At 37.3% G+C, this 17,549-nt stretch overlaps 1 protein-coding gene across 1 annotated transcript; it reads left to right on the top strand.

Moving 5' to 3' along the window:
* The first annotated feature begins 3,679 nt into the window (after window positions 1-3,679).
* Window positions 3,680-16,531, top strand: HEY2 (hes related family bHLH transcription factor with YRPW motif 2). The gene is made up of 5 exons (XM_031964317.1): window positions 3,680-3,980; window positions 6,153-6,231; window positions 6,364-6,447; window positions 8,928-9,009; window positions 15,405-16,531. The coding sequence occupies exons 1-5, from the start codon at window positions 3,898-3,900 to the stop codon at window positions 16,097-16,099; spliced, it is 1,023 nt and encodes a 340-aa protein (XP_031820177.1). The 5' UTR covers window positions 3,680-3,897; the 3' UTR covers window positions 16,100-16,531.
* The last annotated feature ends 1,018 nt before the right edge of the window (window positions 16,532-17,549 follow it).

The raw sequence follows: 17,549 nt of genomic DNA, 5'->3' as shown, positions 1-17,549 counted from the left end.
AGACGTCTCAGCGGGGCAATGGGTTTTGAAATTCCGCAGTTGTCCCCCGTCTCCCCTCCCCCATTCCCTCTTCACACAATCACAACATTCCCATGAAAAGGCAGCCTTCGAGCCGCCTCTAAAAACACTAGGACACATTAGGTATGAGTTTGTCCTCTCAGACTCTCCCTCACTGACCCTTGTGCAGAGAAATGCATGACCTAATTGAGAAATATTGCGGCGCATGACCCAGATTAGACATTTTCCAGTTAAATATCCTATTCTTCAGACATCTCCCCAAATATCCGGGGCTTCTCTTTTCTTGGAATAAACTGACGCTTTTCCCTAAGAATAAATTTAAAGGTGGAAATCCTTTGACGTTTTCGGACTTCCCTTGTCTCGGACTTAGGGTTTTCTTTATAATGCTCAAGACTTAAACAGTGACCCTGGGAGAAATTTTTTAATAGTAGCTGTTTTCATGAAAATGAACTGTCCTAGTGTTGGCATGTACTATATGACTAGAACGTAGTGGCGATGTTTACTTAACAGTTAATTTTTTATTTAAAGTAATTTCCCCTCACTTCCGTCTTGTCATTTTTGGCAATGACTCGCTCCTGGATACTTAAGGTGAACACCAACATCAGACTGTATGTATCCTTCTGTCTCACCCAATTGAAATTAGTTTGGATGGGTGAGTGTGTGTATGGGCGCGCGCGCGCTTGTTTTTTTAGAAAAAGTTGAACAGTTTTCTGGTTTTCAACAGGTCAGACGCGTGAGTACGCGATAGACCAGGTATTTACAAGAAGAATACATCAGAACCTTTCCGATCCTCGGAGGCAGGCGCCGCTAGGATCAGCCTAGTCCGTACTAGCGCCGCCGCCGCAGCCTAAGGCTTCAAAGATCAGAGGAGTCTAGTTTGCGGATCACCGCGCACTGACACTCCCTGGGTAACGGACGCATTTCACTTGGCCGCCTGGAGCCTCGTGGCAGTATTTCCCGGATACTTTTCTTAGAAGTGGGGAAGAGGTGGGGGAGGCTCCTGGGTGAGGGAGGGAGTGGATAATCTAGCTGGATTCCGGAGGAAGGGAGGGGACAGCTCAGGTAGCCTAAATTAGTGGACAATGCTTTAAGACCAGCCGCAACTACATATAAGAAAAGTGGAGAAGAAAGCTCCAGAGAACTGAAGACTCAAGGACGCCCAAAGTTTCTGGGCATTTCTATTCCCATGCAACTAGAAGGACACTCCAAAACTTAGTCACTGAACAGAACTAAGGATGATGCTGGAGTAAAGGCTGGGAACTTGACTCTTGTGTACAAATACACACTCTAGTGCCCCAGACCTAGTCGCCCCGGGGTACTTTCTGCTTCCCCTTTCCCGCTGTCCCCTTCCCCCACTCTAGGCGATGACATCCCCCTAGTCATTTCCTATGCCTCCCCAATCCATCCCCACCCCACTCTCCCAGACTCAGTCCTCTGGGCAGGTTACATTTCAAAAGTCAGGATGAAAAGGGTCAGATTTCTGTTCACACGGTTAGTGCAGGGCGGTGTGGTAAGAAGTATTTGGTGGCCTTTTTTGGGGGGGAGGGAGGGTACAGGGGGGGTGATTCAAGGGTTTTTTTGTTTGTTTGTTTTAAAGACAACTTAAGGTTGTTGATTACCCTCCTCTCTGTTTCTGTCTCTGTCTCTCTCTCTCTCTCTCTCTCTCTCTCTCTCTCTCTCTCTCTCTCTCTCTCTTTCTCTCTTCTCCCCGCCCTCCCGCCTCACTAGAATCAGCCAGCCTCGGGCTTTTTCCCTGCCGGGGCAACCCCTCACAGTCCTCAATTTTTATCTTTTCCCTAGCCGAGGCTTTTCAGATTGTTTGGCCTTGGAATCATCTTTCCTTTCCGGCTTTCCCCAGTTCTTCTTACTTTTTACCTTTTAATTTAAGTTAGTGCTATGCTTGGGAATTAAATGGGTCAAGGGAACACTTGAGACTGTCTAATGCTGGGAAGAATAGAGCTCAAAGGGAAAAAACTAAGGTCTGGTCATCTAGAAAAGAATCTTAAATTTATTTTTCACAGTGGCAGTGTAGCTTTTGTTTAATGGGTGGCTTGTTTTTAAGGGTTCTGAGAAGCTTCATTTTGCACTTCTACACAGTCTACCCAGAAAAGGCAGAAGTTTAGTTTTGGGGTGGTTAACACCTGGACACCGAAATGGCGAAAGCAGGGGAACCCGAAGGCTAACTTTAGTCGGCTCGCTCTCTTAGCCATTGTATACGCAAAGCTGTATAGCCGGTTTAAATAGTATTTACAATTCTTGAAGAATGCAGTTTTGAATTTCTTTCAAAAATAGAAGCATTTGGAAATGTGGAAGAAACTAGTTCAGGGCCTTAAAAAGTGATTTTTAAAAACTGTTTGACCAAAAAAGAAATTCATTTTAAATCTGAAATTCACAAACTTTGCTTTCCCCTATCTTCCAATTGTTCGATTCTCCCAAATCCTTTACTCTGTGACTTGCCTGCCTGCTATTAGAAAACTGAGGGTGTGCAAACAAAAGCAAATTTCCAAAACTTTTTCTAACTGCAAGCATTTGGATTTCTCAGGGTGAAGGTAAATCCTGAATTATTCATCTATTTCCTCAATTCTTCTCGTCACTTGGTACAAATATATCACCTAGGGTCACTTTCCTAGTTTGCATGTACCTTCGACTCCAGGCGGGAAAATGAAAACGCAACTCAAAAAAGAGCAATTAGGTGCTTAAAAGTTGTAGAAGTACAGTTAAGGAAGAAATAGAACTATCTCATATGGTGATAGTTCCAATCCTTCTCAGGAAATCGGTACTCCGGTCTCCTTTGAGCGAACCACAAGTTCCCACATATTCTGCCCAGGAAAAGCAATGGAAACAGGGAGAGAGAAAAACGAATCTCCATTAGAAAAAGTTTTAAGAGAACAGAAGGATAAGGTCTACACAATGAAACCACGAATCCGGATGGGAAAAGCCCAGAGGGGCAGTCTTCCATTTACTATGACTGCAGCCAAATACACTCGAGGGGGGTAGAAGGGGAGGAGAGAGAGAGAGAGAGACGAGAGACTGAGAGACCGAGAGAAGCCGGCGGGGGGGTAAGGGAGAAGTGAGGGGGGAGGAGAAGAGGAGAAGGGGGACGTTTGACGTTATTCTTTAAACGTAGCTCAGAAACTTTGGGACTGAAAGTGACCGGGGGTAGGAGGGAGTTTGGCGAAACCAAAAGTCTTGCACTCAACACCTGATCCTCAGTCTTAGCGTCAGCACAACTTCCCTACATCGAGTTGAGAAATGCGGTAACATTCGCCACGGGGTCGACCAGATTGCGCCTTTCCCCGCCCGCAGCTCCCAGGGACCGGAGGTGCAGCGGCTGCTTTCCCACGCTTGGAAACTACCCACTGGCTTTCGGCTTTCGCAAAGGACACCCCTCCTCCCTGTTCCCCTCACTCCCCCCGCTTCGCCCCGATCGCCTCTCAGCTACCAGCCAATCCCAAACGCCCCCGACTCCACGAGGGGGCTGGCTGATGCTGCCCATCAGTAGCTTTTCGGTCCAATAGGCGGCGCCTGCGGGGGAGCCAGCCGGGGGGGGGGGGGGGGGGGGGGGGGGGGGGGGGGGGGGGGGGGGGGGGGGGGGGGGGGGGGGGGGGGGAGAGAAGATGGGGTTACACCCGGGACAGAACGCGGGGGGGAAGGGGGCGTGCCTGGAGACTGGGCACTTGCGCTCGGTGGAGGTAGGGACTGCAGCGTGGGAAAGAGCAAGCAGGAACAGACCGCTGCAGCCGCCGCCGTCGTGCAGCGCTTGCCAGGCTCTGCGCTAAGCTGCAGACCACGAAGGGGAGGGGGAGGGGGGAGAAGAGAAAAAGTGGTGGGTATTTATTTCTCATTAGCCTGCCGTGTGCATCCCCCCGGTTCGCAGAAATGAAGCGACCTTGTGAGGAAACTACCTCAGACAGCGACATGGATGAGACTATAGACGTGGGAAGCGAAAACAATTACTCGGGGTGAGTGTGAGTAACTCAGGTGATGGGGAGTCTGGAAAGGGTTTCTCCCAGTCGGAAGTCGTCTAGGGATGACTTGAGCGGGATGAAGAGAGATCCAGGTGGTCCTCTGCTTCCAATGTGTCAAAGGCTTTGTGGGAAACTCCTAGTGTGAGTGAGCATCTCTTGCGAAATCTCGGGGGATCCTGGAGACCAGAAAACTTTTGCCTATGAAACCATTCCTGTTTCGTTGAGTAGTGGTATTAGGGGGTTAGATGAGGCACTGTATTGTTTTTGAGGGCTTTGTGTTTTTTTAATCCTTTGGGAGTGGAGTGGAACTTGAGAAAGGTGAGACGTGCTGAAATACGCCTGTGGTTATGAAAGATTTAATGAGCCATTGACTTCCGACGCTATGGATCACCTGTAGCATAGTCAGCTGTCATATCCCACTAGTGGCTTTGCAAAAGGACTAGGTGTAAGGACTAACTTTAGGTGTCCCACCTCCTGAAGGTCCAATCCGGAGCCCTTTCAAAAATGGAACTGAAGAGTTCAAAAATGTTCACTGGAAATTTTGAAACGATTTTATAATGTCCAGATTGACTAGGTGGCGCTTTGTGCAATGAGTATATGTGACTTTGGCAATTCAAAAATAAAATGACCTATTATAAGAGTGCTTTCAGCCATCATCGTTTTCACTCTGGTATCAGTATGATTACCAGGATTGGAAAATAGTTGAGTCATATAGTAGAAAACAAATCACCATTTCACATGACAGTTACCTGGCATTTTAGTGCCAATGCAGGTCACGTTATAATTGCTCCTAATTAGCATTCCCAGGAACTGTTAAATTATTTACTTTCAAATAAGTGGCATGCAGAGTCCAGGATTCTTGTCTTTTGAAAATTACTTTTCTTTTGTATTTTCATAGCAATCCAAACCCAGAAAAAAAAAAAAAAAAAGACAAAGATATTTGAAAACTTTAAAAAGTCTTCTATCTCAGGAGTTCTTAAAGTGTGACCTGAGGGCTCAGGGTCTTTGAGGTCAAAACTTCTTTCATAATAATGTAAAATATTTTAAATTCTAGTATAATAAACGTCAACAAATAATTCCTATAAATAAAAGCTTTGGGGGGGGATCTTCAATAAGTTTTGTGTAAAAGGGTCTTGAGACTAAAAAGTTTGGAAAGTGCTGATCTATTTTATCTAGTTAATTGGTTCCCCAAGTGCAATATGTCAGTTCAAAAATGAAGCAAAAGGTGCAAAAGACATTGAAGAAAGGAGAAATGTTTGAGGAAGGGGTAAAAAAAGGAGAAGGGCTAGTTATGTTGGAATTCTGAGATAAGAAACAGTTATCACCATCATTTCTGAAAGAAAACAGCACATATAATAAAAAGCAGATTCATGAAAATAAAATGTGTAATCATTGTACATTATGAAAGAAGTTATGGATAAAAATTAAAAGTGACTACAAAATGCATTTTCCAGACTTTATTGGTAGGTTTAAATCTAGACTTGAAGATTGAAAGGTTTTCAACCACAGAGTTCAGATTCATTTTCAGAGTAAAGTAGATTTATCTAAGCATTCGTCTTTAGTTTGATGCAATATGTGTTAATAAATTATTTGATTCATAATATTCTGGGAGTTAGGGACATTTCAAAATTTAATTTTTCTTGTGCTAAGAAATAAAATAAGACAGCTTTTGTTCATTTTAAAAATTGGATCTAGGGAGAATACTGGTGACACATGACCAGACTGTATCTGTTTGATAGCAAGACTTTAATGTGACCTTTATTTTAAAATAGCTTTGCTTTATCCGATGCCAGGGAGGGAAATGCTATCAGAGGTTAGCTGACTTTGAAAAAAAATCTAAGTGAAACTATGAACATCTAAACCTACCTACTTTTTACTGAATCTTTCCATAATTGTTTCAGTGAATTATGCATAGAGGCTCAGAACAGTGTTTTCTTATGGCCTTGATGCCAAAACTATTCATTAAAAGATGTTATTCAAATCTAGAGAGAAACCAGAAGGCCTAAAAAGCAAAAAGTGGTAAACGTGAAGGAAGAGTTAAGAATAAAGGACCAAACACTTAGAGGAGTAGTGTAATCACTGAAAATTTAATAGGTGGCATCAGGTACCCAGAAGGGAACAATCATTGTGTTATGTAGCACCTGACGCATTCTTACTGTTTCATAGGCAAAGTACAGGCTCTGTGATTCGATCAAATTCTCCAACAACAACATCTCAGATTATGGCCAGAAAGAAAAGAAGAGGGGTATGTGTACTGTTTTTTTTTTTCTTTTTCTTTGATTTCATGAAATCAATCTAACATGTAACTTTGTATCTTTCCACTAAGTGTAATTTCACTATTCATACATTCATAATTTTTTTTTTCCTTTTGGAATAGATTATAGAGAAAAGGCGTCGAGATCGAATAAATAACAGTTTATCTGAGTTGAGACGACTTGTGCCAACCGCTTTTGAAAAACAAGTAAGATGCTTTCCCCTTCCCCCTTAAAATGCATGTATGTGTACTCTCTCACACACAGATTCTCTCATCTGGTAATGTGAATTCTTGTTAAAGCTCATTAAAATAATAGTGTATGTGTCCTGATCTGGCATAAAACAGCCATTTCAATAAAATGCTTTGTTGTGGCAAAACTATTAAAAACATAATCCGTCATGAAGCCAAAAAACATTTCCATTCTTTGCTTCTTTTTCCCTTAAGGGTAGGAGTGTTCATGCTTTCTCTGTTCTTTCTATGAATACCAGTAGTGGTTTTGTTTTAAAATGTGCTGCATGCAGTATGCTCTTTAAAAAAATGAAATGCAAATTAAACTTCTGTCTTAAATTGTGTTTTTTTTAAAATTTAAACACTTTTTCTTATTAAAAAAAAAAAAAGATAGTAGTTCTAGAAATAGCATATCTAACCCACAGTCCTAAAGTACAAACTAATTTACCAACCCATTTACTTTCATTTAAACGCCTTATTATGAGTCTACTTGATTTGAAACACTCTTTTAAAAGTCCAGTATGGTCAAACTTGACCATGTAATTAACCATACTCAGAAGAAAAATACACCTTTAAAAAATAAAAAAAGTCATTTGTACAAGTAAGAAAGTAGAGAACTGATCAGTTTCAAAGTTGCTTGCTTAATGGCTCAAGAAAAGTAATATTTAAACCATCTATACAAGTCTGCTGGCAGCACAGACACCAGAGAGCATCCTTCAAAGGATACAAAAACATATGATGGAAATATTTTCAATTTAGTTCAAACAGAGTATGAGACAACACTTATTTGTTCCATTTTATTGTTTACTTCGTGAACACCACAAACATTATAATACAACCCCTACAAAGCCCTTGGAAAATACTCAGAAACTCAAGTTTTGAGTTATTAGTCATTCTCAGTGAAACTACTTGTGCCATCTTTATGGAAAAGATTAACACCGAGAAAAAGTACAGTATGTAATACACTATTAATTATAAATTCTTAACAGGGGAAAAATTATCAAAAAGACATTTATTCTATAGCCTGAGTTTTTCCATAAGGGGAAAAATAACATGAAAAAAAAATGTAATTTTGATGAGGAATGCTTTGAATCTTTCTGTGTTGTTATTAAAATATCAATTATCAATGCTTTTTTTAAATGTTCTGATTACTGAAAATCTGTCCACAGTTATTAGGATCACTGGGTTAGGAATTTTTTTGGTTTGTTAGATTTTTCTTAAATATTGACTTAAAACAACTTAAGCTTTAAAAAACAAACCTCTGTTCTCTGGCAGTAAGTTATTATAAACACATGGTTTTCACATTTGCAGAGTTTGGTTACCAAGAACAGAGAGTTATAACTTGTCATAGTATGATTAGAAGAGTATTCTTTCATGGAAATAAGTAACTTGGGGAACTTCACTATGGACTGAGTTCTATCCATTTAAACAAGTAAAGCTTAGAAATCGAAACCAAATCTTAGCCTCTACTTTGAAAACATAAGAATGAAATATGTTATATATTATCCATACAGCTTTTGCTGGCAAATTAAACATTCTTAAGAAAAATCTATGTGTTCCAATGACTTTTCATAGCTATCTTTACAAAGAAATAATTTCGATATTTTTAAATATCTAAAGCTCTGTTCCGAAGGAGCTCACAGTCTAATCTAGAGGTCCCATATACAAATAAATAACCAAAGCAAAGCAAACTGGAGGGAAGTAGTTCTAATTCAATTATAGGAAAAATATATTTCAAAAATGATTCAAAGGTCCCTAAGAATTTAAAATATTACCCATATTAGAATTGAATTTCCCTTTTATCTTTTGGATATTGATACACAGAGTGACACCTGCTGGTCAAAATGGGGAACGGTTTGGGTTTTGTTGGGTTTTTTATTAGTTTGGGGGGTTTTTTCCCCCTTTATCCAGGGAGGAACTTTGCTGAGTAAGAGATAATAGATTACTTTAATGACAAGATAATTTTCCCTTTAAAAGCTTATTATTTGTTAAGAAACAGTTCTTAGGGCAAAATTATTAAAATCATGTATATTTTGTATCATATAACAATTGATAAATCCAAAGTTTCCAAAGTAAGGCAAAGGACATTTTTTTTTTCAAAAGATAAAAAGTTTATACAGAGTTTTTTATCCTGCACAACTGAAGGGTTTTAAATTCATTATTTTAATATGTAATAAAAACTATGACACAATAAAAAGTCTTTGGAAAGGTCAATTATTTTATTAGATTTCTAGACATTCTTTAAAAGTAGATATAATTATTAAAAAATTATGGCATAGTATGGAGAGCTATAGCTATTCAGTGATGTAATATAAAGTCTGATAGGCATCTGAAATATATTCTGGGAAGAAATTAAACTAAGAATGCTCTGACAGAAAAATAAAACTATAATAAGTTCAGTGAAAAGTATGCTAAATTAGAACCTATAAGATTTGTAAGATTTTATTTTATTTTTCAAGGGATCTGCAAAACTGGAAAAAGCAGAAATATTACAAATGACAGTGGATCATTTGAAGATGCTTCAAGCAACAGGAGGTAAAAGTAAGTCACTTTCTCTTTGCACCTTTCTTCTCCCCCTCCCCCAACCCTTTTAAAAAAAAATATCTAAATCTAGAACTGAACAGTTCTTTAACATGCTAAAATAGGCGGTCCCAGATTAAAGCAGTGGAAATCAATGCTAATGGCAGGATTAAACTCGTGGGAAAGGACTGTTGGAACAAAAGAAGCACTTGACCCTAGGCTTGTGTTTGCTTTCATAACACTGTGGGAGTAAAGGCTTCATTCACGAGTAGCCCAGTCAGAGATTTGTTTGGGGCTTCAGAAGAGCTCTGAAATCTGCACTGGAAGACAAAACAAACACACAAACATGCAAACATAAACAGGAGGTTGGCGTCAACCATTAGGCTGCACCAAAATCAATGCTAGAATTTGATTTAATGTAGATTTCTGTAAGGAAGTGAAAAATCTTTGTTGTTTTGAATTTCTTTTGTTTGGTGCCGAGTAGGGTGTAGAAGGCTATTTTAAATCCCCAATAATAAATCTCTGTATTCATACAATTAATGGAAATAACTATTCCCAGGCTCCAGGCCCCAGTTTTAGGTACTATGGGGAAATGAACTAGTCAGTGGTTTGATGAAGAGAGTGGGAAAATGAGAAGGAAATACTTCTATCAGTTAAGTATCTCCTTTTTAAAAAGACCCAAAATTCACATACTATGGGAAAGAGGGCCTTCAGATGCTCTGATTCCCTTATATACACATCCCTCAGGTTTTATATGTAACTTTTATATAACTTAATTTCCTCTTGAAAGACATCCTTAATGTTTATTTTAATCACCTTATGAAGATGTTTATGGAACACCCATAAAGTGAGATTTCCCTCATGCCTTATCCTCCCAAGTACAGTAAGTGTAAAGGACAGTGGATAAAGTTTAGTCAGAAGGCCTCCAGGTTTTAGTACTGTTATACCATTTATTGTGTGACTAGGGTGACTCACTTAAAATAGCAATAAAAGCAACTCTACTACTCACCTCACTGAGTTGTTGTGGACCAGCAATTAGAGGGTCATTGAAAATTGTAAAGTGCAGGTTTGGCAATTGTTAATCCTGTAAAGTTACCCATGTATATATCCTGTAAATAAAAGGCTATTAAATAAAAAATAAAAATAAAAATGGCATATTTGATTCACCATTCAATATATAAAGCAAATAAAGAAAAAAACTTGAAGTTAAAAAAAAAAATTGTAAAGTGCTAGGTAATCATAAAATTAAGACAACTAACTAGTTGTGACTTTAGGCAAGTAACTTAACCTGTGTTTGCTTCAGTTTTCTTATCATAAGAAGAACACCTATTTCTAGGGTTGTCATGAGAATCAAATGAGAAAAGATTAAAACTTGGATTTCTGTTTTATGAAAATATAAACCAGAAATATAAGGTATGTCCTATCACTGCAGCTGTTCAAACAGAAGCTAGATAACTGCTTATCAGAAATTTTGTAGGGAGGAATCATGCTTTTAAATAGGAGTTAGCTAAGAATTTCTGAAGTCCCTTCTAGCTTAATCTGGTTCTATTAATATCAGAGATTTTTATTTGACCTTATAAGACCAAACTCTTTTTTTTTTCCATCTGGAAAAATAAAGTTTGAAGGGACCTTAGAAATCCTTAGTCCAACCCCTATTTAAAAGCAGGATCTGAACCTATTACATTTTTGATAAGCAGTTATTCACCTTCTGTTAGAAATCTCTAGTAGAAGTTAAGGAAATCACTGGATTTAGTAGAGCTAGGAACTAGGAATTAACAGTAGCTGAGCATGAATCCTAGTTCTGCTACTTAACTACTGCCATTTAATTACCTGTGTGAGCATGGGCAAAAGTCACTTTCTTGACCTCAGGTTTTCCATAAGTAAAATGAAAGCGTTGATTGCATAACTTGTTAGGCCCCTGCCAGATTTAGATCTATAATCCTGTGAATTTAGATTATAAAAAAGAGTATTTCTTTATTTCATACAGATTCTAAGATAGAAATGTTAGGTAGAGGGACAAATCTGTTATTAGAGATTTATTGTACCTCCTTTGCTTTTTTAAAATACAAGATTAATATTTTACCATTTTCTATTCTTTTTTCAGCTCATTAAAACACTAACTGTGCAGAGAGCACTGTACTAGATATCAGAAAAAAATGCAGGATTTAGATAAAAGGCAACCCAGCCTTCTAGGACTTTACAGTCTAGTCAGAGGATAAGGAAGATACAAACAGAGATAACCACAATACAAAAGTAAATACTAGCTACACTTCCATGAAATGTACTAGCATTCTGTTATTTGAATTGTTTATCATTTTGAACCCAATCGCCCAGGGGCTATTCTTGGCTATTCAAAAGAGAACATTTTTTTTTAATGTTCATACTGTCTGTTCTGGGTAGGTAATTTAAAAAATAATTAGGCAGGTGATGCATAAAGGTTTAGGGAAGAAATATGCAGTTATAATAACTCTTAGTCAATAGAATGTCCTTTGTCAAAGGTTTTCAGCCTTGGGTTATGGCTGGATTCTAATTTAATATTTTTAACTTTTTTTCCCTTTCTGTCTGCATTTGGCATTGGAATTATTTTTTAGTTAACATTAAGAAACAGCAAACTACTTGGGCATGTAAGTTACATAATAAAATGTAATATTGGAATGTGTTTAGTTTATGGCCATGAAGGAAAATTTCCTGGGAGTTTTTGAAATAAATTGTACTGATAGATCTTCTATTTCCTTTGTAGGTAGGAATGAGCTGAGTAATGTCAATTTCTAAAGCCATTTGGGCTCTGTCTCAATAGAATAATGCTTCATTCCCTTGCTTCTGATTATAGTGCTTCAGGATATCTCACCTTCTGACTTTGTTAGCTTGAAAACTTAAAAGATAATATACTTTCCCTTGAGGACTTCTTTTTTCCTGAAATATCTTTCGTTCCTGATCTAAAATTTTATTTGTTAATTGCACTATTAATATGTTAGCAGTGATTATAGCTGTCTATTGTACTTATCTAACACCTTCCAGTCTGCCTAATTTATTAGGTGTAAAGTGTTTTTTTTTTAAATAAAAGTCTATTTTTATCTCTAAATATGTTCCCAAACCTCCAGATTTGTAATTCTAAGTAGAGAGTTTTTAAGTCATTGGACAACAGTTCTCCAGTGTTTTGGCTATAGAATATGATGTCACAGAATCTCAGAGTCAGAAGGAACATACACTCTAACCTGTATCTAAGCAAAAATTTCTTCTAGCTCAAACCAAAAAAGTTGTCATTTAGGACCTTTCTAGTAATTCACATATATAACAACAGAAGCCACAAAGGATTTCTTTTCTGTCAAGGAGTTAGAAAAGATGACAATTATGTGTGATTAGATTATGTCTTACATATATGTGTATGTGTGTGTATGTTCATGGAAAGATTTCATTTTAAGGGTTAAAAAAAAAACTGGAAATGACATTATATCAAGTTAAACACAGAGAGAAAAACACATTATATACCAAGATCATAGCTACAGAGCTGGAAAGGACTATTCCCACCCCTCATTTTTTAGATGAAAAAAATTTGGAGTAGGTTAAAGGCTGGTATCACACAGATAATTGACACACCAAAAATGAGATGTGAACTTTGGTTATCTAGCTCCAGAACCTATGTTCTTTCCACCAATTCTTAAGTTCCAAAGATTATTCTGTGAAACAAAGTAGTGAATTTACCCCCATATTTATCTATCATTATCCACGAATTTTGTTTTTCCTATATATACAAATGTGTGAAGGAGTTATAAGTTCATCAGTAAGTAGAACTTTCAGTATTAGAACCCATTTCACCAACCCTGATCACAATTTATCTACTGCCTTAAGTTCTAGAATGTATTTGTTTAAATGATTTGCCCAAGATAACACAGATAGAAAGTGTCTTTGGAGACATTTAAACCTAGGTCTTTCTTACAATCCAGTACTCTAGCTACTGTCTAACATTGTCTGTTTTCCCCCTAATATAGCAAGAGTAACATTGTTTTAAGAACAACTCTGAGCAAATAATTTATTTGGACTATTATAAGTATACAAATTAACTACAAAGGACATATAAAGAAAGATGACATAAATAGAAGCATATACAATTTTATGTATATGTACCTATTTGTGTCTACTGGTGGCCATCTCAGACAGGGGAGAAGGGAGAGGAAAGGAAAAGAAAAAAAGAAATCTACATAATAATTTCATTATATATTCAAAAGAAATAGCAAGTTATATATAATAGATTTGCAGTTTCATATGCAATCTTTTTTATTATACTATATTATAGAAATGCTTGTTGTATTTTATAAATTAAAAATAAATAAAGTTAAGGAAGTAGCACAGAGAGTTTAAGTCATTTACCCAGAATCATAGAATTATATAGTTTCTTTTGAACTCTTTTGAACATCTTATTTTTTTTTCAATTAACACTTATTTTCTCACCCTATACCTAAAAAAGTAAAACTAAAACAAAAATCCAAATCCCTGGTAATAAATACACATAATTAATCAAGACACATCCCCGATTGTTCTTTTCCAAAAATATATCTCATTCTGTGTCATTAGACTATCACTTCTCTATCATTCACTCCTCTTAAAGGATTCATTCCTACCTAGGAAGCTTCTAAGACGTTATTTGAACCCATATCTTCCTTACTTCAAGTACAAGGCCCTATCCACTATACTATATTTGTTCCTTCCATAATTAGAAGATTTGAGTTTCTGAAGTGCCTTATCCTCAATAGCAGGCTTTATCCCATAAGAAATGGATAATCTGAGGCAGCTAGATGGCGCAGTGGATAGAGCACCAGCCCTACAGTTAGGAGGACCTGAGTTCACATGTGACCCTTAATACTTCCTAGCTGTGTGATCCTGGGCAAGTTAACACCAATTGTTTCAGCAAAAAAAGAAAAGAAATGGGCAACCATTGAAATTTTGAGGAGCAAAGCAGCCATAAAAGCTGTATGGGAGGAAACCTAATCTAGAAGTATAGCAAGGGTCACTTGTAGAAGAGAGAAACTGAAGGCAGGGTGTATATGTACCTATTTATGTCTAATGGCAGCCATTTCAGACAGGGGAGAAGGGAGAGGAAAGAAAAAAAAAAGAAATCTACATAATAATTTCATTATATATTTAAAAGAAATAGCAAGTTGTATATAATAGATTTGCAGTTTCATGTGCAAGGAATTAAGGAACCTGAACCATATTTTAGGTATGAGATGAAAAAAAAAAAAAAATCTGGGCAGACTTGGGACTACAGTGACATTATCAGGATTAAGAATTACATATAATATAAAAATCAGCAATAAAATGTCATTAGGGGAAAAAAGAAGAAACTAAAGCCTGGTTCAACAACAGCAACAACAAAAGAAACTAAGGCCATGTCAAATTTTGGCAAATCAATTAGCCTCTCATCTTGTTTCCTCATCTTAAAATAAGCAAGATATAATAGATGATCTAAGGTCAAATTCTTGTGTTGATATGACTCACCTTTTAGCCAATTATAAAACTAATTTCAGGTATGTGTGTATGAGCATATATACAAGCATCTATTCATTAGACTACTCTTTAAAAAGTGCCAAATAAATGAGCTTAAGAATGAGTGGTATTAAAAAAAAAAAATGAACTGTATTTATAATAAAATTCAATAAAGTAGGCATCTTGTATCATTAAACATCCATGTACTGGCTGGCAGAAAATTGTTTAATATAGCTCTTCAAATTAGTATCTGAATTGCACTTTATTTGAATTACACCTCATTTTGTTTCCACTGAGACTTTTTTCTTTATGAGGGACAAGATGTTTTCAGTTTGCTGTTAAGTATCATAACATGTCAAATTGCATAAGATTTTACTAAGCAAATGATATCCCAATAAAATTGCTAAAGAAAGGCCTCAGACTATCAGAATGTAGATGTTTAGCATCTAGGCTATAAAGGATAACACCAGAGAGAAAGGGGCAGAATGCTATTCTATAGTATCTTTAATTATAGATCTTTAATCTTCAATCCATGTTGTGTGTGAAAGAGACAGAGAGACTCTAGATCTCTATTACCATGAAAAAGCTGCCATGGAAATGCACTCTCCCACAATACAAGAATAAAGCAATATCTTTTTGGAAGAGTCTGAAGCATGGATGTTTTTAATTTCTTTTTCTGTTGTGATATTTGGTTGCAGGGACTGTTACAAACTGTATTGCTAGAGTTTGTCACACATGTAAATTACCAAATAGTCTTTTTAAAAACATATATAAAAGTAAAAATACAAGTAGCTATCTTAAGAGTTTAGAAGGAATAGATTCTAGTTAAATCTAATGAAAAACAAAGCAGATCATTAACCATTTTTTGTTTCTCCTTTCTCACTCTTCTCTTCCCCACCCACCCTTTTTTCTTCTTCAATTCTACATATCAGGTTATTTTGATGCCCATGCCCTTGCCATGGATTTTATGAGCATTGGATTTCGAGAATGCCTAACTGAAGTTGCAAGATACTTGAGTTCAGTGGAAGGTCTGGACACCTCAGATCCCCTGAGAGTTCGACTTGTGTCTCATCTCAGTACCTGTGCCTCTCAGAGGGAGGCAGCTGCCATGACTAGCTCCATGGCCCACCATCATCATCACCCTTTACATCCACATCATTGGACAGCTGCTTTTCACCATCTTCCTACAGCCTTGCTTCAGCAAAATGGACTCCATGCCTCAGAAACCACACCTTGCCGACTGTCTACAGCATCAGAAGTGCCTCCCCCTTCCCATGGCTCAGCTCTTCTCACAGCCACTTTTGCTCATGCTGACTCTGCACTTCGAATGCCTTCCACAGGCAGTGTGGCACCTTGTGTTCCACCTCTCTCTACTTCTCTTTTGTCCCTCTCTGCTACCGTCCATGCTGCTGCTGCAGCAGCCACAGCAGCTGCTCACAGTTTCCCCCTTTCCTTTGCAGGGGCATTCCCCATGCTCCCACCAAATGCAGCAGCTGCAGCAGTAGCAGCTGCAACAGCCATCAGCCCACCTTTATCTGTGTCAGCAACTTCCAGTCCCCAGCAGACAGGTAGTGGAACAAACAGTAAACCTTACCGACCCTGGGGGACAGAAGTTGGAGCTTTTTAGTACTCCCTGGAATTTCTACTAGACTTTTGGCAGTAGTAACTGAATGTCCTTCATTTCAGAGTCAGCTTAAAGGCCTTCACCCTGAAGGTAGCAGCCATGACAGATGTCTGAAAATCGACCATGGAACAAAAAACACTGTTTTAGACACAGATCTCACAAGAAGAATATTACCATTTTTCTTCTTTGTTTTTGCTTTAGATATCTTGTTAACCAACGTCAGTGAGCTTTTGAAAATGTCACACTCTTTTTACTGTTTGAAAGTTTATGAGGGAAATACACAGATTCTAGAGATAATCTTCCAGCTACACATCTTCACGTTTGTGGGTTAGGAAAGAAAATACTCCATGGAATTCTCCTGAGGCTGGAGGAAAACACACACTTACACACATACACACACACACACACACACACACACACAATTTAAAGTTTCTTAAGTGCCTGAATTATTAAATATTTTCTCCATAAAGGAATAACATTGCACAAGAAAAGAAGGTAGAAAGGTATGGGTTAAGAAATGAGAAGGAAGGGAGTACTACATTAGGCTACAGACATTTGATACATTTCCAGAGAAGAGTGCACTGTTAAAACCAACAGATTTATTTAGCTAAAAGGGGTTGCTGAAAAATAATTTTCAAGTTGAAAGGCCTAGTTTTATCTTACCTGGTTTACTTTGTAGAGACTTGCCAAGTGGTGACATCTAACATAGCATTGGTATAAGCAATTATCCTATCAGTGCTTGGATTAACAGACAATTCAGCACCACTTGCAAGCCTTCAGGCACTTTTTTTTTTTTAATTGGCTTAAAATATGGTGTTTCTTTATTAGTGCACCCAAGTATGTAACTGCCTACTGAGTGCCCACTGGAGGATATATGATTCATGCCAATACAAAAAACTCCTTTGTAAGATGTTAAATTAACTTATTTAGTTGCATTTGGACTATTTTTATATTATATATATATATATATATATATATTATATACTTTTCATTGCCTCCTGATAACATGCAAAATCTTTCTGTCACCTATGAGGGCGATTGTAATTTCTAGGGACAAAAGAGGATGAGATGGATAAGGAGCATTAGGAAAAGAAAAGGCACTATTTTTTTAAGTTGCTCTTTCCCAAATTCACAGATTTCATTTGATTCCAAACCAAGATGAATGTATTCAATGTGATGCCAGTAAATTATTTTATGTCCATACCCAAACAAATAGTGCTACACAATGATATTTTGATTTGTTTTTTGTTTTTGTTTTTGTTTTATGACATAAAATAATCTCTCAATACATTGAATCAAGCACGTGAGATTTTATGTTTTGGAAAATAAAGACACAGCATGTATTATGCACTTGATTTCTCTGCTGTGTGGAGAAAGCAATAAACATTATGAGAATGTTAAACATTATGCAAAATATACTTTAAAATATTTGTTTTAAAAATACTGTACCTAG

The sequence above is a fragment of the Sarcophilus harrisii genome, chromosome 4 (assembly GCF_902635505.1).
Source record: "Sarcophilus harrisii chromosome 4, mSarHar1.11, whole genome shotgun sequence".
Classification (NCBI taxonomy): Eukaryota; Metazoa; Chordata; class Mammalia; order Dasyuromorphia; family Dasyuridae; genus Sarcophilus; species Sarcophilus harrisii.
The sequence above is the reverse complement of the archived record's forward strand: the minus strand, read 5'-3'. Positions and strand labels throughout refer to the sequence as shown.